This window comes from Apaloderma vittatum, unplaced genomic scaffold, assembly GCF_000703405.1.
Source record: "Apaloderma vittatum isolate BGI_N311 unplaced genomic scaffold, ASM70340v1 scaffold12437, whole genome shotgun sequence".
NCBI lineage: Eukaryota > Metazoa > Chordata > Aves > Trogoniformes > Trogonidae > Apaloderma > Apaloderma vittatum.
In genome coordinates, this window is record NW_009725731.1 from 20,086 (window position 1) to 42,229 (window position 22,144).

The following is a 22,144-nucleotide window of genomic DNA, read 5'->3' on the forward strand; positions in this document are numbered from 1 at the left end:
TATCTCATTCTCTAGGACCTTTCAGCATACTGGGGTAGAACATAGTTGAGCAATCCAACTTTAGAGTGTAAGGAATCTGAAGGGTGGGAGAAACTGTAGGAATTCATGGATGCAGATTGTAATATATTAGGAAGGTTTGGGGAGCCACACACAGGCTAACAGCTGTGGTCCTGATAATTTTTTTTTTTTTTTCAGTGATGTTCTACAAGTGCCTTAGATGGTATGTAAGGATCAGCACATGTTCACTAGGGTTGCTGTATATATATTGACAGCTTTTCTAGCATTAAAATAAATCAGACGTCTCAACTGAGTAGCTTATTTAAAAGGATTCATTTGTTTTTAAGGAAGAACATTATAGAATTAACACAGATAACAGCAGCCAATATTCTTAGAAATTGGGTGCCATTAGAAGGCTGCATTCTCCCTAGAATCTGCAGAAAGTATCATACCTGCTTTTGTATCTCTGTGATGAGAAGGCTGAGAGAGTCTGACATACTGCTCACTAAGCTTATCCAAATGTTTCTTTGGTAGGTTTGTGCCATCACAGCCCGAGTGGGCAGCGCGGGGGCTCAGCCAGGATACACAAAGATGCGGAAGATCCTTCTTCTCAGGACAAACGTTATAGCCCAAGCATGGTAGCAGCAGAACTGCAGCAGCTGACAGAAAAACAAGCAGCCTGTCAGCGTGCCTCCTCAAGCCACACCAGTCTCCTCACACAGCAGGTATGTAAGCCTTAAAGCAAGAGTCCCCATGACGACAGAAAAGTCTGTCACAGGCATCTGTGTCAGCACTGGGCTGGGCCGACGTGTGCTGGAAGGAATGAATCTCGTGAAAAGCAAATTCTGTCATATTGTTGTTCTGATTTGATGTTTGAATTTTGATTTTCTGTGAGGTGACACGAACGTTGCTAAAGTCCTCTTCTAGAAGAAAACGAGAGTGGGCAAACAAGATTTTTATAAAAGACTAAATCCATGCTTAGTCTTAGTAAACAGTAAACCCAAGCCTTCCTAAACTTGTACATCCATGCAATTTGCTTCCTCATTCCTCCAGTGTGTCATCACAGTGCTGGGAATGGGAGTCTGCAGGATGGGTGCTGATGTAAATTCTCTATTCCAATGGCAGTGCAAAGACATAATGAAGAGCTTACTAGCGTGGGGTAATCTTTTTGTTAGGTGGTATAGATCAAATGTACATTAGCTTCTGGTACAATTCCACTTAGTTTCTTTTTTTTTTTAAGTTGTTATGTCCTAAACAGCTGCACACACCGTCTTTTTTTTTTATAATGTACTGTTACTGCGTTTATCAAGGGTGTTCAAGTTGGACATGTCTCAGTTAATTAAGATGCCAACTGGAGGTTCTCCAGGATAGGCACTTTGCCTTGGAAATTAATTTTTTCCTTGTTTACTTGCTAGGGACAAACAATTTAAATATCTTTGCTCTGATATTTTGATTTTGGAACTATTGTTTTAACAGTGGTGTTTTGCTAAGTTACCTAAGGCATATTTAGTAGCTGCAATAGCTGCTGCTATTTGATTCTTCTTGCTTCTTTTTTTTTTTTTTTTTTAAATATATATTTGGATTTTGAATATCTGGTAAGATGTTTGGCAATACGTCTTTTTTCAAAAGATGGGGTGCATTTGTAACTCTAGGAAGCTAAATAGATTTTTGGACCCTTCTACATCTAGTTCAAGGTTTTCACTCTGTCTGGGCAACTCCAAAACTAACACAGGCATCCTGGCCTTTGTAGATAGGCCTTGAATTTTAAAGGATAAGTTGCTAAAACTAAGCATCTTCTTGTTGATAAACTCAACAGAGATTGTGAAAGCTGAATACACCAGTGATGCTGAAGCCTGATCTTGCGTCACGCCAAACCCCACTTAGAGAATTTGATCTTTCAAAGCCTGAAGTGCATGAGGAAAGTCAAGAGAAGCTTGTTTGCTTATCCAAGTCTTCAGAGCTGTCAGTCTGGTTCTCTTAATGAAATCAAATTCAGCTTTTTTAAGCTAAACCTTGTCAGTAAAACTGTTGAAAAAATGTTGTAGTGAAACATTTTTGTTCAGGAAATGCCAGTTTGTTGAAAGGTAGAAATACATGGTGGAAACTACCTTGTTGGATAAAAATTAATATCTACACAAATATTTGTGAAGAAATTTAAATGCATCTATTTCATTCCAGTCTTTTCAGAAAAGAACTTTTAAAAATAGATTCATAGACTTCCTCCCTAAAACTACTCATTTCACACGTGGCTCCAACTGCAGAAATTTCTTAGGTCTGTCTAGAGAACTCAACTTGTTCTCTTACTGTCATTGATATATTAGATAATTTTTAAACTTCCATACTACTACTGTAGCTAGTTACTGCTAATTATGTTAGCAAGTATAGAAGGGAGAATCCAGAGAGGAATTCACGAAGCTGTACATGGGAAGGGTTGTGGGTGCAGCTGTGTGGGGTGACAAAGGAGATACAATTACCAGAGTAGATGGTGGAGGCCGAAACCTCTTTAGCCGCCAGTGAGTCACCCAGGGTAGGTGCACTGGGCTTGGAAAGCAGCTGTGGCAGTGGTAGCTCTGGAAACGTGTTGGTCATAGTAAATGTGTCTGCATTTCTTTTTGCTTCTGTGTTCTCCCAAGATGCTTTCCTGCAGAAGAGATGGGAAATGCACAGAAGGAGAATAAAGGTGCTAATTCCCTTCTTTGTGACAAGCAAACAAAAAGGCCTCTGCCTCTAGCAGTCAGTGTAGACTTTCTGAGTGACCGTGGTATATTTTGTATTTGGCTGCACAGTGTTTGTACAGGCTTTGCTTCTGGAGTGCAATATAGAAACAGGGATTGGATTGCATCTTAGTGGTCTTCTGTCATCATGAAACAGATCCATATAGAAAGGGATTCACAAGGCAAAAGGAAGTTTAGAGCTGGAGTTCTGTCTGACAGTGAATTTCCTTCTTGAGCCTGTGTCCATTCAGTTTGAGACACCTGCTCTAGACTGTGATTCTCCAGGCCATTTTTCTGCAGTAATCCCTTTGGAGAGATGAAATTTGGAGCTTGATTCATGTGAAAATTTGGATGACTTAATTGAAGACACTTTTTATTTTAAGGCAGTCTGATTCTTCAGTACTGAATCTATGGCACATAGGAATTTCTAAGATGAGACTTATTTTAATCATACGTGAAGCATTGATGTTTTGGAAGGTTCAGATATAACTGCAAGGTCCAAAGGAGCACAGCTAAAGCATACAGCTACTACTTGTGTGCTTTTTTTTTTTTTCCTGGACGCACTTTACTCTCCTGTCATCTAAGAGTCATTCTGATTATTTTTCTGACCCAGCGTGGCTTTTAAAGCCTGTCTTGTGATGATGGACCAAGGGTTTTAGTATTGTGGGAAGATAAGGCTGCCATGACAATGAAGGGTGAGGAGGTGCCAGCTTACAACAAAAACATAATCCCATGGTAGCAAGTGCCTGTACGGGCAAAACTGGAGGAGCCAAACAAGGGCTGAGCTTGTTGTTGAGGGACCTGGAACTAGGACAACTGGCATTGAGCCACTAGGTATGGATGTGGATTTGAGGCAGGGGAGCTGAACGAAATGCAGGCATTACAGGACAGGCTGGCAGTTTGGAAAGTGATTTGCAGAAGAGTAGATACCGGCAAAGCTATTTGACAGCGCTGATTTGGGCAGACAAGGATTTGGTTTGAACCAGGAGGAGGGAAGATAGAAGAGCTAAACATGTGGGAGAGGATTTACTGAACAGCTGGAGAGGTGAGAAGTCAAAGAACATTGTCATGGGTTGAAAGGTGGGAAAGACTTGGGAAGGGAGTGTTTGAGTACTCTGGGATGTGAAACCCTGGTGGCTTTGAGACAAGAAAAGTAAGGGGTTGAAAGCCGAGAGAAAGCTAGAGATCCTGTGCATTTCTGGATAGGAGACTGAACTGTTATTTTTCCCCCTTTTCACTCCTCTGTTAAAGCCGCTTGAAATACAATAGCCCTTTCGAAGTAAAAGCATTCTAAAATAAATTGGCATGAAGATGACCCCTGGAAGAGAATGTCACTTGCCTAAATAATGAAAATAGTATGATTATTTAAAGCCACTCCAGAAAGCTGGAGTTAGTCCAACTTATAGAATGCACCTGGATGGTATGAAAAGGACTTGATATTTAGATTTAATTATGTATAATGATAATATGAGGACTATTGATTTGGAGGGTGCGTGTGAAAGAGAGGCTTTTGAAAATACTGCTGTTGCTATGGACTGTGTTTCTTTTCCAAGGGCAAGAACTTTTATGTGAGAGTTGAATGCCTTTGTGCCTTGGTTCCCTGTGTTGTGCCCAGCTGTGTGTTGGGGGCGGGGGTACTCTGAGTACATTACCTCCTTCCAAGAGCAGCTGGGAAGCTTGTTTTCCATTCCCATTCTTGTGAGAATTGCTTCTGGTATCCGTGTACTAGCGTGGGTCTCCGGGGCTCCCAGGAATGCAGCCTCAACAGCTGTGCTTGGAATGATGTTGCCATTCTGGTTGGGAGCCCACCTCTGTCCCTCTCCAGTCCCTGCTGCTCTTCACCTTTCTTACCCGTGCCCAAAGCACCTATTTCGCGTTTTCTCTCTTATACTCTTGTATTGTACCCTCTGTATTAAGTCAGTTTAGTTTAGTGAGCCAGTTAGCTGCTTAAATGGCAAAGTTCAAAGGGGAAATTTTAAGTGTAAGTATCTGATGAGCTTTGAACAAGATAATTAAAATCTGTTCTCTTAAGAAAACATTCGTTTTGTGATTACAGCTTACCTTCTTGTCAGTCCTTTCCATTCACTTCTGAAACACCAAATGGGAACTTCACAGTGATAGTCATAAAGTGAACAGTGCTTATAATGTGGGAGGTGAAGATGGTAGAAGTCTGATGTGTGGTTTCATTCCCTTGTACACAGTTAGTTTTCAGTCTCACGGTTTTCAGACTGTCTCACAAAGTGTGGGAGAATATTTTGCCTGTCATTAATTTGTATTTTTGAGTAATATTTTTCATTCTATTGTATAAAATGTCGTCAGTACGTCTTCATGCTTGGAACATGGAGAAAACAATGGTGCCTTCACAGTGGTGAACAATAGAAATACTGATCTAGAACCCATAAGAATCTACTATTTAATCCCCTGCATGGCTGTGTGATGCCTTACTGCCCAGTTGCAGGAATGGGAGAGAAGAATAGTGAGAAAGGAGAGCATTATTATTCTGTCATAGATTAGAAAAGAAGGAGCTGTTTGGATAACTTCTGTAACTGTCTTCAATGGCAAATGCAGGAAAGATGGTGACTTAAGGCAACAAGACAATCTCAGGTTATGAAAGATATTCAACAGTACAAATTAATACAGTGAAGCTGCTAGGGAGAATATTGTTAAATGTAATTGTTAACTATTAATATTTGTACTTGTAAGGAATTTTATTCCATTTTATTTACTTAAAAACACAGATTTACAATGCTTTTGTAAAAAATCTAATAATAAAGCTTATTTTGAGGTTATTACAAACATTAAAAGTTATATACCTTTGTCCATAAGAGATCTTCCAAACACTGCCTGATTTTTGCAGTACTTGCCATCTAACTATAGTACTCTACAGTATCCAAAAATAGCAAGGTGTTCCTTTAGTTAGCTACCCAATATGTTTGGGAGCAAGCAACACAGAGATCTCTAAGGAAAATCTGTGTCTTTGAGGATCCAGCATTAACCTGGTAATTTCATCACTGAGTAGGATAAGGACGTATCTGAGCTCGAAAGGTCCTTAGAAAATAAGTAAGAAAGAGGAAGTCCCTCTCTAAATTCTCCCAGTTTCAACTAAATTAGCCTTCAAGGTGGCACGTTCTTACCTGTTTCATGAAAAATGTTAAGTGTGTGGAAGTGCATGGCCCATGAGACTTTTCCAGTTGAGGGCTAAAATGGAGTGACACGTACCTGTTCCGTTGGGACGGCTGCCTGGCCAGTCAGGATGCACATGTTGATTAGCAGTGAACAGGCTTCTAATTTGGAACTGGCTGCAACATGTGTTGCTTCTTGCTTGTAAGTTATGGAGATGTAGGGAAGAAAGATCTTGAAGATACCCTAGGTAGCCGATTTGTGGATGATGTGGTTATTGGCCAGGGAGACACATGGGGATTCAGATTTCCTTAGATGTGCTGCTTATAGATTAATGTATCAGTTCAGTGGGGATACAGTCTTGGTCTTTAGAAATTAATTTTGGAGGATAAGAGGATTAGAGATATTAAATAATTTTTAATGATTAAATAATTTTGAGATACATTATCTCTCCAGGTGATGAGGTTAAGGTGAAAAGATGTTTTGTGAGACTTCTGCAGCTTGTTGGTATATGTTTAGGAGTTCAGAAACACTGTGGTGATGTGACAAAGTTGAAAGGTGTGATCAGTAGTATAGCTGGTATAGAGGATAGAAAGGCAACAAATGCGCTTATTTGTAGAAGGACCCTAAAGTTTCCTCTAAATTAAAGCAGTGAGTCTTGCTCCACGAGTAGTTACGTATTAAACTGAAATAAAAATCGAATTTTAATTCGCTCAGCTAAACACAGTTCAGACCAAAAAAAACCAACCCAAACACCTACCCTGCATCATGATCTATTAGAATTCTTTGAACTGAGAAAAACAGCATTTAGTGGAACTGGTTCTTATTGTTCAGACTTTTTTTGAAGTTTTTGCCAAGCTTTCAGCAAGCAGCCCAGGTATCTGTAGGGTGAGAAGTAATGTTTTGTTATAGGTCAAAAACAGACAGAAAGCAAACAAAAGAATAACTAGTCAGTTTGCTGTACAGCAAGTGGATAAGTGGAGATGCAGAATACAGAATGCACACGATGGAATGTAAAATTAAAGATTTGGAAGAAAGAGGTTCATAATGACTGCCATATTATTACCTAAATAATGAATATAAAAGCAAGTTATTGTGAGGTAATATGGGGTGTGAGTTTACAGTAGATGAGCTACGCTGTAGTGTTTGTCCATGTGAACACGTGGCTGTGCAGCTCATGCTTACTCCATGGAGTAACTTCTTATTACCTTCAGTATAATGTGGGCTATAAGTATCCAGATATTAAGTTACTGTGGAGTTACATGTGTGCTGTAAACTTAGACTTGAACCTACCTCCTGGTAATTTGTCAGTACATCTGTGTTCTTGTCTTCATTATTATAAGAAAAGCTAGAAGAAATTTAACAGCTGCATTAACTGGGCAAGACAAGGGCAGATGAAGTCCAGTGTTTATAAATAACTGATTACATGACGAGCAATAATTTTAACCACTTAAAGCAATGAACTTTAAATCATTTAGGGAAGAAAAAAATAGTTTTCTTCTGGAAAGCTCAGTGGAGATACCTGTTCTAAGTCAAGCAGTGAAGTTAACAAACAAATTGTTAGCGCGTTTAAGGAACAGGATAGGAAATAGTATGTAATGCCATAAGCATCAATTACATGCCGTTCCTCAAAAAAATGAATTCAGGAAAAATAACTGGGATGAGTGACTACAACAATTAACTTCAAAATGCATTTTTAATGACGAGGGCAAAATTACCAAGTTTGATTGTTTAGGGAGGAGATAAGTGTGGGCAGTGGATGACAAGGTAAATAAAGTTGGCTTTACTCATGTTTCTTAAAATAAGAAGGGGATATTCATCAGAGTAAAAACTGATAATAAAAGTGAATAGTTATTGTCACAAAATATACTTACCTTCTGAAACTTCCTTCAAAAAGGTACTGTTAGGGCAGAAAACTTAACAGGCCATGGTTGCCTCAGATAGAATAATGAGCAGGTTGCAGATGATAGAGCCCTAGGTTGTAATGTACAGAAATAACAAATTCATTTTCCTTATCAATAAGGTGTTTCAGATGCACGGAAACTAAAATTTCTTCTATCTTCTCGAATCATTATAAGGCGGGACTGTGAGTTTGCTGGGCCATTGCTCTGAACTGACATTTTGTCTTTAATACTGAGGAACGTATGCTATGCTGCCGTGTCCATATTTATGACTTTCTTTGCTACATTACTTTACTGTAGTCAAGCTAAATATTTCCTTTACGGTAAGTGAGTTACTGAGACGCTGGTGAGGAAATTGCTATCTGAAATCAGTGATCTCCCTAGTTATGGCATGCAAGTGACTGCTAATTATTTTCACAGAGTGATGAGGTCTTTGTCAGTATGCGTAGTCTAGTGATATCGTAGTGTGTTAATGATACTCATCTCAGTGTTCCCGTTGTTGTAAAATTTCCCTGTTCTTTTTGCCAATTGCCTAGTATGAGCCTAAAGTACTAACAGTACTCTTGGACAATAGAGGCAGATATATTTGTGGTGAGTTGGGAAACGAAGCCTGAAGTTACAGCTCCATGAGGCCCTTTCATTGTATAGGGAAATGATTGCCTTTCTTGCCTTGATTTGTCCTGTAGGAACCTTTCGCTATCTTAGTTCTGGACAGCTGAACTAAGAGGGTTTTTTCATCTGTACCTGCTCTTGTCCATTGGTGTTTCCTCATGGATACATGGGTGAAGGCTGTGACCAAAATAATGTAGACTTCTTTCCCCTTTGCTGCATTCCTTACAAGGCATTAATCCTAAAGTCTTTATTTCATGTGTGTTTAGCATAAAATATTTCCATGTGCTCGTATTGCAGGACCTTCTATGGGGAGGGCATTAAAATGCACAGCGTGTGTGTAGATCCAAAGCCAGGTGGCTGGATCCTGAGTATGTTTTTGTTGCTTTTTTTCTTTGTGAATACATGCTGCTTCTTTCTGAAATACGCTGCAAGGTGAAAAGAAGATTTTTCTTCTGCAATGTTGGGTCTGTGTGAGGTCCCTGTCACTACCTGGTGTGGGGGGTTGCAGTTGATACCTACCAGGCTTGAGTACTTCGTAGTTATTAATGCTAGTGAGCAGAAGAATGTATTGAATTGGCCAGCTTCACCAGGAGAAGGAGGAGGGGAAGCCTGGTAGGAGCTCTGCCCCTCTCTGCGAGGGAGGGCGTGAGATTTCGGGACCCAGCTATCATTAGGAATAGCTCCAATTCTTCTAGCCAGGGAGTTTAATCGCAGGGATAACATCAGACCACCCAGGCAAGGGTTATACTGAGCTGCCTCCATCTCTGCTGTTGGAGCCAGTCAGTGCCCAAGATCTAGCAGCCAAAATTCCTGCAAACATGCTGACAGACCCACAGGAGAATGGGCATTTTTCTCATTCTACATTTTTCATTTGGACAGAAGATGGAAATTAGCAAGAAGCCGATGAGTTTACTAAACCTTAGGAGAGGGAGTGAAGAAGAATCAAAATGGGCACTTCACAGTGCCCCGGAGAGACCTTGTGGGAATAATGTGCCACAGGAATTCCAAAATAGTGAGCTTCAGCTTAACATCAGCTACAACAATATTTGAACCCACACCAGTCCTCAGTTACCTGTCTCAGTTACACAATCATAGAATCATAGAATGGCCTAGGCTGGAAGGGACCTTAGAGATCATCTAATCCAACTTCCCTGTTTTGGGCAGGGACGCCACCTCTCGACTAGACCAGGCAACACATGGGGACCGAGCGGGAATTGAACCTGCGATCTCGGTGTTGGTCCTTTTTGCCAGCACCGCGCTCAAACCACTGAGCTAACCGGCCCCCTGATGTGGTACCTTGGCCTGCCTTGTCCTCAGCAGACAAGTGCCACAAAGCAAACTGCTGGTGTGCTGAAACACGCTGTGCCACGTCCCAGTGGGCATCAGGTCTCAGATTCTAGACCTGAGCAGACCATGCGTCCAGAAATTTGGTGGGTATATTTTCCCCACCAAAAGATTTTTTTTTTTCAGTGTTTGTCCCTTGCTTTGACTTAATCTGAGTCTTAATTGGATTTATTTTCTTCATGTAACCATTTGATTGGCTTCCAGTGATGGAGTGTAAGGGAAGTGTAAAGGAAAAAGGCATCTCACTAATTAGGAGAAAGAGCAAGAAGTCAGGAAATGAAGTTTGAGGGGTATTTTTTCTTTCACACAGCTCTACACTTCTGCAGGGCCCCATCTCCTCCTCATCCACAGGCTGTTAACACAAGAGCTGGAATTACTTCTACTACTACTGATTTGTAGCATCAGCAGTAATATAACTGCTCTCAGCAGAGGTCATAGGAAGCAAAAATGTCAATATAGTTTCTGCAGTGCTTGAATTGAACCCCTTCTACACTGAGTTCCAAAGGGAATAGGAGCAGAGGCTTTTGTTATGATGCAGCAACATCTGCAGATTTCCAGTCAGTCACCAAATGGGCCAGGCTGAGCAGCTAGAACTCGTGTTGTGGGAAAGATTACACCCTGATCATCAAACATTTGGCAGGACCGTACCTTATCAAAATCACTCACACTGGGAAGTTTTGAGGCAGAGAGTGTCTAAATGAAAGCCTCACTTTTTCAGGAGAAGGAAGAGGGGAGTTCAGCTGTCCACAGCAGCAGCGCTAACTTGGGTTTTGGTGGTTTTTTTCATTCTTAAATAGATGCATACGCTGGAGACACTACAAAGGAATTTGCAAGTTTGTCAGGTTTCCCAGGAATGTCTCTGGCAGGTCTTTGTCTGGAACATTTTCTGGAGACTGGAACACTTGTGCTCTGTATGCATATGTATATCCTGTAAGCTGGTAAGCTCTGCAAGCAGAGAAGGAATGTCACAGGCCTTTGGCCAGATCAGCCTTGGTACGCACACAGATTTTGCACTTCCCAGCCAGTTAGCTCCAGTTCTTCCCTTCTGACTTATTGCTCCTGCAAATTCAAATCTGTACATGAAATTAAGGTGTTTTAGTATGGGGTGTGGTCAGCAAGCTGGCCTTGGTAACAAAAAGTTGGCCCTAGAAAATCTGTTCATGGTTTCTTCAAGGAATTTTTAGTAAGTATATTTTGTGCCACTAATCGAACAGTGAAATTGTACGTGTGTGTGTGTGTGTGAGAGAGAGATTTGTGGTTTGGGATTTCCTTTGCCTGTTAAGGAAAGAGGAAGGTTTTGATCCTGTGATGTTTCCTACGCTGGGATGGCCTGTTGGATTCCAGTATGTCGATGCATTAAGGAAGGCAAGACAGGTGGACTGTTTCCAGTAGTACTGGAACAGAGCTGGGTGCTCCGTTAGACCAAGTGATGCTCGCCTGCGCTGCGTCATCACTTGTACGTGGGAGCTCTGTGATGAAGCCAAGAAAGTGCAACACACGGACTGGGGAGAGGACAGATTAACAGCAAATATTTACATTGTTGTAGTCATCTCTGAAGGCTAAAAGAGGAAAAATATAGCTGAAAGAGTGCAGAAAATTATTATTTTTTTAATGGCAAGTTGTTAGCTCTTCCGCTCTGTTCCTGAGAATATAAGTATTTCACTGGTCTCAAAGGCCTCGGGTATGTGTGTCTGAGGGTGGCTTGGCAGGTGAAAATACAGTGACTACAAAAGCCAGGTAATGGAAGAAGAGAAACATTTCTTTTACAAGTTGTTGTATAAAGATGTCATTGCTGTTGAACAGTAAATAATAAAATGGAAAATTAGGAGTTAACTGAAGGGTCTTGGAGATATCCAACTGAGCACACAGGAAAAGAGTACATCAAAAGGCAAAGGAGAAGACACTATAAATGATGAGACTTTTTAAATATTTTCAGTTTTCTAGTGGAATGCTTCCTTCTTGGAGCTTATGACACAGTGTCATGTTGTCCTGTGTGAGGCACCAAAACCTAAAGATTCTGGTCTGGTCATAAGGTAGAGGAGCAGTGATCTTACATATGTCTTACCCTGGTCCATGTCCAATTTTTCTTTAGAGGAAAAGGTTTCTCTGTGAACTGTTGATGTTCTTATGTACCTGTGAAACTTGTTCATAGGGTACAGTGTGCCACAAACTATGTGGCATTAGGTCTTCTCCTGTTTCAGACTATGAACTTTTTATCATATTGAAGGGGTTTTTTTGGAAGAGACAATAAAATAGGCTAGTGATGACTGCATTTTTTTGACATATCTATCAGTTTTGATCTTTGATATATGGCTCAAACTCTGATTCCATTTTCCTCCTCGCCAGTCAGAAAGATCCAAATGGAAATATGAGATGCGTGAACTGGAGAGGATCCAGGTGTGGCTCCAAGTAAGAGAAATGGTCTTTAGACTTTGTAGATCTCCAGTCCCCAGCACTTCATAGGCAACAGGATATGACTAACCTCTGGCAGAAAAATACTAAAACTACCAACTGGGGAGTGTGAAGTAGGCATTTTTTGTAGTATGTTGCTTGCTTAGTGTTGTAACACCAGTGAAACTCTCAATCTGATCTTCAGGATGTTGGTAATGAAAATTTTAGTCACTTTTCCAATCTCTGCCAAGAGGCAGAGTAACTACTTCTAGTGATGGTGTGTCCCTGTTTACCCTGGTTAACTCATGCAAACTGGCAAGAGAAACACTCAGGCTTTTAGGAGGCCTTTTCCTGAATCTGTAGAGGCTAATCTGTAGCACTGATTTTTTTTTCCTTTATTTTTTTGCCATGTTTAAAGTTTGCTGCTTTAGCTCATTTGAAATACTATACAAGATAAAAATGAAAATATTCACATTATTACAGAAATAAGGGAGTTGAATATGATAAAGAGTTGCCATTGGAAGAACAGTATAATGTAGATAAGAAGTATGAAAGATACTAAGCTCCTCTTCTGACTCTCGTTTGTGATTTCTTAAAGATACCATACAATGGGTCTTCGTCTGTAGGATGCTGTTCATTAGAAACGAATGCTATACTGAAACTTTTCTTGCTTCCAATCTGTGTTTGAAGATTTAATATTTCCAATTTAAATTATAAGGCAAAACCCCTATATCCAGCACTTTTAGGTATCATTGTGTTGTGGCCCTGCTTTCAATCTTAAATTTATTTAGAAACAAATTCTCTGAATAAAGCAAGGCTTCTTTTAAGCCTATGTGTCTCTGCTGTCAAGAAGGCAAGTGCAGTTCAGTTGTACACTTTCTTTGTAATGCTTAGAAATAAGTAAAGACATGAAGTATTTTGGCATCATGCAATAATTTTTGTTTTGACTTATTAGCATTGTATTTAATAAAGTATAACAGTACATTTACGTGCTGTTAGGTTTTCCAACACAAGGTTCTGTCTATTGATGTGGCTGTAACAACCTACATGTTCTTCCCACCCTATTCCTTGACGTTGGATGACAAACAGAAGTACAGTGAGTGGGCTCTCCTCTTTCCATGACAGGTTTTTGCGATTTACTATCCCATTGTGCTCTTCACTTGGCATACTCCTTTCAGTTTGTGATCTTTTTGCTGTCCTCAACAGTTTAAAAATTGTGACAAAACTTCATGAATCATTCTATCATGAGATACATTAGCTTGCTTTTTACAGACTCCACAGACAGCTTACTGATGTAAGGAGAGTTGTTAGACAAGAGGGATGCTTGAAACGTGCAGTGCAACACACACAGGTCTTCTGTCATACTGTCACTGCCAGGAAAAAATGTTCTGAAGTCCCTTGCTGCTAGTGAAAAACAGGAATCTTACTAAGCAGGAGAGTTTGAACCCATCTTGATACAACTGAATGTAAAAACTTAACTTTATCCTTGTAGATCCACACTAATAACCACCTTCGCTGTTGAGCCTCATTAGCCTCCCTCTCTTGGGTTTTTGCTTGTATGTTTGCTTTGTTTTGCTTTGTTTTCCATTACCAAAATTTCCGAAGCTGAAAATGGTTCTTTATGGAGATTTTGGTATCTGCTTTGGTCCAGGTGCTATACATTATCTTCTTCTAAGCCAAAATAAGAGTTGAAATGCTGCTAAGTATTTGCCTCTCTAAAGGGAATAATGCAGTTTCATCAGGTGCCCAGGAGGACTAGTGGCTAGAAAATGAAGCACAGATGTGTTGGGGGTGCCCCAGCAATCCACCAGGGCAACATCCTGGCAAGCTAATTCTGGCAGCTGAAATGCCTCAGCGCAGGGCACAGAAACAAGCAGTAACACCCAGCTGGGTGGGCTGGCTGCCGCTGAACCTTGTATTCCTACTGGTGTTCTCTCCCTCATTCTGAATCCCTTGCCTGTATTTCATCCTGCTGTAGTTTAAACACCTGTCTATCTGGAATGTGTGAAATGTCCTTACTACCCACGCTAAGCTATTTGCTCACCTGCTTTGCTCAGAAAGATAGCTCTCAAATAAAGGGTGATACTGTAATAGAGAGGAAGGTGTATCGCGTTAATAGGGCAGGGGTGAGGTGGCAATTCATCAGTCTAAATGGTTCTTGGTATCAAGTTGATGAGGAAAGAAAATAGGATAAAGTCATCTTCATTTCACACATTGGATGTGCTAGCAAACTGTTGCTGACAAGCTAAGAATTATATGTACCCTGCTTCATTTACCACGTTGGCCTCTGTTTGCCTCATTTACCATTCTTGCTTCTTTTCAGACAATAAACTCTTTGTGGCCAGAAACTGCCATTGTTAGGTATTTCTATAGTGCCTGGCACAATCAGAACTAAAGCTAATTTGAAGCTTTCTGTTATTGTAATGAAAATGTTTTAAATTTTATTTAAATTTGGCGACCGACAACAACATTTATGGGTGAGGTAAAGGCACCAAAATGAAAGCTAATGGTGTTTCCCATATAAGACAGGTAGCACTGCCCATTACTAAGCTTGCCCAATATGTTTCACCATACAATCTTGTTTTAAATTGCTTGTAATGTTCTTAAACTTTGTTCATTTGGACTCATGTTTCCTATGCTTAATGTTCAGTTTTCAGAACACTTTGGGCAAGGTGAAGCATTTCAGCCAAATTCGAGACTAGATTAAAAAAGTAAAATACGTGCGTTTTAATATCTACAGAGCTTTTCTTTTAAATCTCTGTATCTCCCATGCCTTGAAATAGCAATTTGGAATTTAAAGCTTTGTCCAGGCTTGATTGCCCAGTAACTATCTAAAAAGCTTCAGATGAAATATACTCGGCAGCACCTGCTAGAACTTCTCAGCTTCCTGGAGGTTCCCTCCATGCTGGAGATGCTAAACTGAATTTCTCTGTGTTTGCACCTCTAGAATACTGAGGCTTGAGACCCCATTCTTCTGTGTTCTCGGTGACTTGGTGTCTTGGGAGCCTGTTGGACTTGAGTGCAGAACGAATGGGTGTTCTGTCAAGGTGTGGAGAACAGCTAGGGCAAGGAGGTTCTGAGATGTGGACCCGGACGTAGTTTGGGAGAGGACACTGAGAACCATTTGGGCGAAAGGACAGAAGTGGAAGGAATTGCAGTGTGGTAAATGTGGTTGAACGAGGAGCCCACATTCTAAAACAGGGTGAACAAAGAGGGAGGCAAAAGGAGTGGACTGGGGAGAGGAATAAAGCTGGAACCCCTTGCATATAGGGCATGTGAGCAACTGGGAGAGGAACTAGGAACAAAAGTGTGGAAAGACGGATCCAATAACTACTCCCATGGTATTTAGGGTTGACTTCAGTAAACCGACAAATAGTGTCTGTTCATAGAGTTTAGGTTTGAGTATTGTTTTCAAGGTATGGATGCTGTTGGGTTGTGCCCTTATGTATGTGTGGAGGGAGTAGAGAACAGGTGCGTACTGCTGGCTTCCTGACACAGCCCTGATGACTGGACAGGTACTATAGTCTCTGCTCAGTGTAATATGAGCTTCTAGCTTTTGATTAGTGCACACAGAGTTAATTTTTCACATGGCAGGAACATGATGTTTCTTTCTTGTCTTTGGGATTTTTGCCCTATCTTTGTTCTTCTCCTCCTTTGTTGTTCTGTGAATGGAAGGATTGTAGTTTTAATGCTGATATTTGAATTCATCTCAAGCATGGTGGCTGTTAGTGCCATCTCCCCCACAGCTTTATGCAACTAGCACAGTTTTTCAGCCTCTCAAGATTTCCCTTTTCTAGCAATGTTAATTCTCTTAGTAAATTCTCTATCTATCCAGTTTACTTAGTGACGCCTTTTGCTCTTTTCTTGGTGTTTGTTTCTGATGTCTTGTTTTGTTGTTTTTTCTTTCCCTGCCTCTGTAGTTAACAAACCTGAACTTGTCAAGTGGTGCTATAAGCAAGGGAAATGCAGCGGCTCCACAGAGCTGCCAGTCACCACTCCACAGAAGAGGGTCATTGTGGGCTGTTCAGTCAGACACTCACATTGCTGACAAAAGATCTGTCTCTTCAACAGTCAGGTAAGTTAAAACTGCTACTCCAGCTGTTTGAAGAAGAATGCAATGCACTCAGAAGCTCATTCATAATTTGTGTTTGACTTCTTGGACAGAAGATAGCATCTGAGGGCCTAGTACTGGTTCTTGTCAGGACTATCAGAAACCAGGCCCATCAGAACAGAACCGTGTTCCCAGAGCTGGCAGGTTTGTGGTGAAATAATGACATGGATGAACTTGTAGAATGAAAGGGAATGTCTATTTCTCTTTGATAATTGCTCATCCCTGCATCTGTAAGTTTAGGTTTGCTAGTGTTGAGATGCATATGCAGAACACAAACTTATGCCTGATACTGCAGGAATCTCCACTAAGGCCTCATCTTCCTGCTTTTTCCTTGAATATCAAATTTAGATCGTTCAAAGATAAAGCAGCATCTTGCAGTGTTTATAAAAGCTTCTTCTTCAGACGGCTTCTTTGTGCTCTTTATTGATTTTGGACATTGAAATTTATATTTATGGCTGATATACTCGTGGGACTCACGGCACAGGACTGTGATTCTGCACTAAAACCATTCTTCCTAGGATTGAAAGAACAGCAAGGTTTACCCCAAGGATTCTGGATCTTGGAAGCTAGGTGGAAGGTGAGGCTGCTGCAGTAGACTAGGCTGAGTACAAGCCCCAACTGCTGAATATTTGAGCTCTTCCTTTGCCACTTCAGTAAATATTATTTATTCTTTGCGTAAGCTCTCATTTTTGTCTTTTAAAACAGAATAATGAGGCAGAGCTTCTCCAAAAGCACCGAATGCATGAAAATACTGATGCTTGTCATTGGTCCCTGAATGCTCCTGGAAAATGGAGGGAGGTCAGAGAGGCAGACGCACAGTGCAGAAGGCACGTGACCTGAGTGGTCATCCTTCCCCAAATGGGTCTTTCAATAGAAGGATTGGAATGGGATTTTGAAAGCTCGAGTAAAATAGCTCTTATGTCATCAGTCACTTTTCATCCTGCCTAAGAAGAAGAATATGAGAACTGAATTCCTGTCCTGTTTCTGTTCCAGCACAATATTTGCCTCTAGGGTTTAGAGTTATTGAGAAAGGTGGTGGTGTTTCTGCTCTTGGAGCTCAGCCAGGTGAGCTATTACCTAATCCAAATAAAGAACCTATCCAGCAGGTGTAAACTACCTTCCCCTCCTGCATAGCTTTGAGGGAGCAGCAGAGCGCAGGCTGTCCTGGAGCTACCGTTCCTTTCCAACTCTGCCTGCACCTCTGCGTGGACTCACATTTACAGCTGGAAAAGGATTACTCATGGTCCAAATCTTCTGTTGCACAACTCTGCAGAAGTCACTGCAGCTACCACCATTTCAGTTGTATGTTACTGTACATCTGAGAACCCACCATTTAATGCCCAGGACTCCACTTTGAACGACTTCCAGGGCTGTGCCTCGTCTAGCATTGTATGGGTGGTTAATGCCTTTAGAAATTCTCATTTATTTTGTATAGTGAAGAGACTTCAGAATTATCCAGTCACAGCTGGTGTAAGATTTCATCATCAAACCTTTTATGAACTGTTTCGTCTTTCAGTGCTTCAGTTGCTCTGTTTTTATCTGCAAATCAAGAGGCAGAAAAATGTCTTTACTGAGTTACTTCCTCTTCATGGCTGCTTGTATTGAATGACCAGAATACCAGAAGTTAAAGGTTTTATGTAAATCTGGAAATTAAGAAAAAGGAGGTAGTGCTGGATTACTTAGGCTGTGAACTTTTATTTAATGGGAAAATTCCAAAAGGACTATCTAGGTCATGAGATATGGAGATAGCTATCCTGCGTTGTAAATGCCTTCCTTGCTACTTGATCCGTTGCATTAGAGCGAGCGTTTCACGGAGGGTCATCTGATGGGTGTCAGCCCGTGCTCAGTGCTGGATGACTGCTTGAAGAAGCTGGATGACTGCTTCCTGTTTTGTTCCATTAAGGTTCTGATCTATCAGTTGAAGAATTCAGCAAGGATAGAAATTTTTTGTAAATGGATCTCTTATCTGGCTTGTACTTGGCTCCAGTTCAAACATCTGCCTCTCCAGCTCAGTCCTTACAGTTTTTCTAGGGCTCTATGGTAAATTTAAGCCTAGTGCTGCTGAGGTTTGTTTTGAAAATTTTATTTTAATGCTTGCAATTTATAGCATTTGGGCTACAAATCTTCATTCTCTTTATTTTCCACTCTCCTCGTACTGACTTACGTAAATGTTTCTCAGAAGTTCTCCCAAATCAGTAGTCTGTTCTTCAAAAGGCTAAGGAGATCCTGAGTTTTGTTGTGGATATGTTAGAATGTTATGTTATAAATCTGTAGTGCTCTGTCTTTTGAGACACTTTTTTTTGTCACTTTCTCTAAGCTTTGGTGCTGTTCCCACTCACATGATGGTTTAGGCTTTCATGGTATTTCAGACAAAAAGTCTGCAGGGCTACACAAGAGGTGAGACGTTCCGAGTTGTACGTGGGCTTACATCTGACAGCTGCGACATGGCTGTCAGCCGCTGGCCCATTTGCTGCAGCCCTGCCTTTGTGGCTCATCAAGGCGATGCCAGATCTACACTCTCATTTATCCCTTGTCCTTTCTCAGTACTCCAGTTCTGTCTCACCTTCTCACTCTGTCCATCCACAAAGTTTGTCATCCTTTCACAGTCTGCTCTAAAGGCACTAAACGTGGTTACATGTTTTGCAGTAGAAGTATTTATAATAATTATAATTTTTATCACAAGTTTAGTGATGTAACCTAAGGACAATAAATATGAATGTGATTATTCATTATCCAGTGAAACTAATTTCCAGTCACTGAAGTCAAGACCTTACTAAAACTGCTCTAAAAAAGAATTTTCCTGAAAACATTCTCAGTTGCATAATAAAGTTAAAAAAGCAGGCATTTAAGATAGTGAAGCTTGTTGATTCAGAACCTAAACCAGCTTTCGAGTACCTGCTTGCAAGTAATTGCATAATCCTTAGTGGTGGGGATGGTAAATGTTCCTAGAAGCTTCTGTGTCACTTGTTTTTTGAAAATGACAGTAGGTTTCTCCTTAAAGAATAATGGGCTCTGCAGGACACTTAATCTCCAAGATCTGGACCAAAGCTAGTGGGAAAGATTTCTTTCTAAGTGGTACAGATTTTCTGCGTTTCCAGTGGGCAGCTTGGATTCAACAGCAGCCAACCTTGCTCGGGTTCATCTTTTAGAACTCATATGGGCAGTCAGTTGGCAAGAATTCAGCAGGGAAAGGGTCAGTGTTTTCTTAGACCTCTGTCTCATGAGCTTCTTGTTCTTTCATAACGTCTTTTTCAAACCTTAAGACAAGACCAACCTGGCTCTTCTCAAGTACTCAGCTGCTTTTTTTTTTTAATACTGGATCTTCTGACAGATTTATCTTACTTGGTTAGGGCAGGCAAGTGAGCAAGCTTCCCTGTCATCAGTCAGAAGGTAGAATGGCAGTCCACATTATACCAGACAGCCTGGGAGGGCTACTGCAGTCAGAAACAAGGAATTCTCTTCTCATAGTTTGTAATTTCAGCCAAGGTGCATGGGTTCATCAAGAAATGATATTTTCTTGGCAGGTTGTCTGATCTAGGTTAAATTATGTAAAACCAGACTTTTTCAATTTTCTGATCCAAGGGTTTGTAAGTTTAATTTGCTCTGGTGTCATTCACAGTGGTAGTAACAGCAGCAGCTGCTCAGGGCTTTATAGGCTGCCATATGTCCAGGTTCCCAAACAGGCTTTGCTTTGTGTATTTCCATTTTTATTTTTCCTTGCCTGAAAGTATCAAATGGGGTGGGAAGCTAGAAGATACTGCCCAGACATTTGGCATCTTGGGCTTTCGGGAACCCCAAACAGTATGCCTTGTGTCTGAAAGTTCTGGAAATATCTGATGTGCAGTAAGCCTGCAGCTTTTTGAAGGAATCAGACTTCATGCCCATTCACAGCTTAGTTAGAGCATTTACACAGCAGGTGCTTCTGGGTCATGTTGCATATATTACTGCTGAGATACAAATCAACTGAACAATATGAGTATGGGAAGTCCAGCACCACGTAAAATGTTTGTTTTGTGTGTGCGTGTTCTGATAGAGATATCTATTAATTTGTATCCCCAAAATTCTACACAGAAAAATTATTATACACTCCAGTTTCTTGCACACCCCAGCTCACCAACTAAGACCCCTGTTCCACATTCCCAGACAATATTACACTGCTTTTGTAGTCTTTCAAACCAGGACCTTCTTTTTAGTCACTGTACTTCCTTGGCTGGGAGGGGGGATGCTGGGCGTGGATACTTTACTCGTTTTCTCTTGAGGGTACTATCTCTTCTAGGTTTCTGACGTTCTTCTCTGGTCATACTAAGTATGTGTCCTTTGGACTTGTGAGGTGGCGGAATAGTCTCTGATCTCTTATGAGAGTTTGTTCTGTGTTGGTGTAGGTGGCTTCTCTGTTTCCACTGAAACACTGAGATTTGCCCCAGACTATCACAGGGTAATTGTGGTTTGCTGGTCTTATCCTTTCTGTCAAAGGGACAGTTTGCTGCATTTGACATCACAGGAAGGTGAAAGTGGCTTCACTGTTTCCTTATTTTAAATTTTGGAGGTGTGGAAGGTAAAAGAAGAAATCAGACCTGGACACTGACTGAAGAGCTATGAGAAGAGTGATACTAGCATAGCCAAGAGATGTGCTGATGTGCAAAGTGATTCTCACAATGATAGAATGACAGAAGAGAGAGCAGTTAAGGGAACAGTCTTGGTTTTTTGCAGTACTTGGGAGCTAGGCCTGGTAGAAGCAGCATGGTTGTTGCAGTAGGGCCTTTGGGAAAAAGCTAACTACATATGGGCTGGCAGCTAGAAATAAGGAGAGAATTCCAAGGGATTTTGGCAGCCAACACCAAATTTTTAAAAGAATAAATCTTATTTCTCTGTTACATATGCGTTGCCTTGTAGTTCTGCATCTTCAGAGTTGATAGTGACTTTATTCTCTTCCAAATAATTCGTTTCATACTCCCTACCGTCTCTTGCAAGACAGAGGCTGCTGGGCTGCTGTCCTGTGCCACGCTTGCCAAGTGGTCGAAGTCGGTATGTTTGCACACTGCCTGGGTGCAAGCTAGCTTGGAGACTGCTGCGCTGGTGCCTCTGGAGGAAATGGAGAAGGCAGCAAGCACTGAGGGATACACAATAGGCCTTCAGTTCAGTCTAAGCAAACTACAGTGACCTTAACACCTCCCTAGCTCAGCAGCACAGAAGTGCCAGAGCAGCAGCAGACCAACAGCCCTGAGTCCAGCCCTGTGCTAACATAGCCACGTGTCTGTTCCTCGCTCCTTGTGCCGCTTGTCCTCTTCTCTTTTCTCTTTACCTTAATGGCTAAATTAATTAAATGTTTTTATTTGAGGTGGAGGAGTAATTGAGGGTGGGTGCTGTGATTTTTCCATGACCAGTCCCCCTGTCTGTATCTCCTCAGTAGCTCTGGAGTGTTGATTCTGCCTGTGGTCCTTGAGAAGGAGTATTTCCAAGAACCCTGAATTTGGGGTTTGATCTGTTACTGCCTTCTGCTCGGAGGAGGTTTGAGGAGGGTGGGTTGAAAAACAGAAGTACTGCCTGGGTAGCTGTGCCTTCTTGCAACTCATCCTGTCTCTAGTTTGTGCGTGTCCTCCCTCTACCCATGCATATTTGTGCCTGTAGCTGCCTTCTCCTCCCCTGGAAACCTCTTACATTTACTTTTTACACATCTCCCAGGGTCAGCAGTGACAACTTGTTAACTCTGGAAGTGAATTGGCTGACTTAAACTTCTGAAATACATGGCTTGCTTTGGGTTTTTTTATGTATTTTTTCCCCTACAAGTATTTCGGTCACACTAAAGAAACTTGTGATGGCAGGTCCAATTTCTCGCCATCCTGCTTGGAAATTGCCCTGAGCCTCAGCACCATGGGTTGGCAGAGTCCTGAAGGATCCCTGCTTCCCACAGCCAGGCCTTGGCTCTGTCTGCCTGGAGCCTCCGGGAGAGGAAA

At 41.3% G+C, this 22,144-nt stretch overlaps 1 protein-coding gene across 1 annotated transcript in view; it reads left to right on the forward strand.

The window, feature by feature from the left end:
* Window positions 1–16,154, forward strand: part of LOC104276620 (tubulin polyglutamylase TTLL5-like) — a gene marked incomplete at both ends in the record, with an annotated part of 33,605 nt that extends 17,451 nt beyond the window's left edge. The window contains 2 exon segments of the mRNA XM_009873015.1: window positions 532–722; window positions 16,000–16,154. Of these exon segments, the coding sequence (XP_009871317.1) occupies window positions 532–722; window positions 16,000–16,154 (346 nt within the window).
* Between the last annotated feature and the right edge of the window lie 5,990 nt (window positions 16,155–22,144).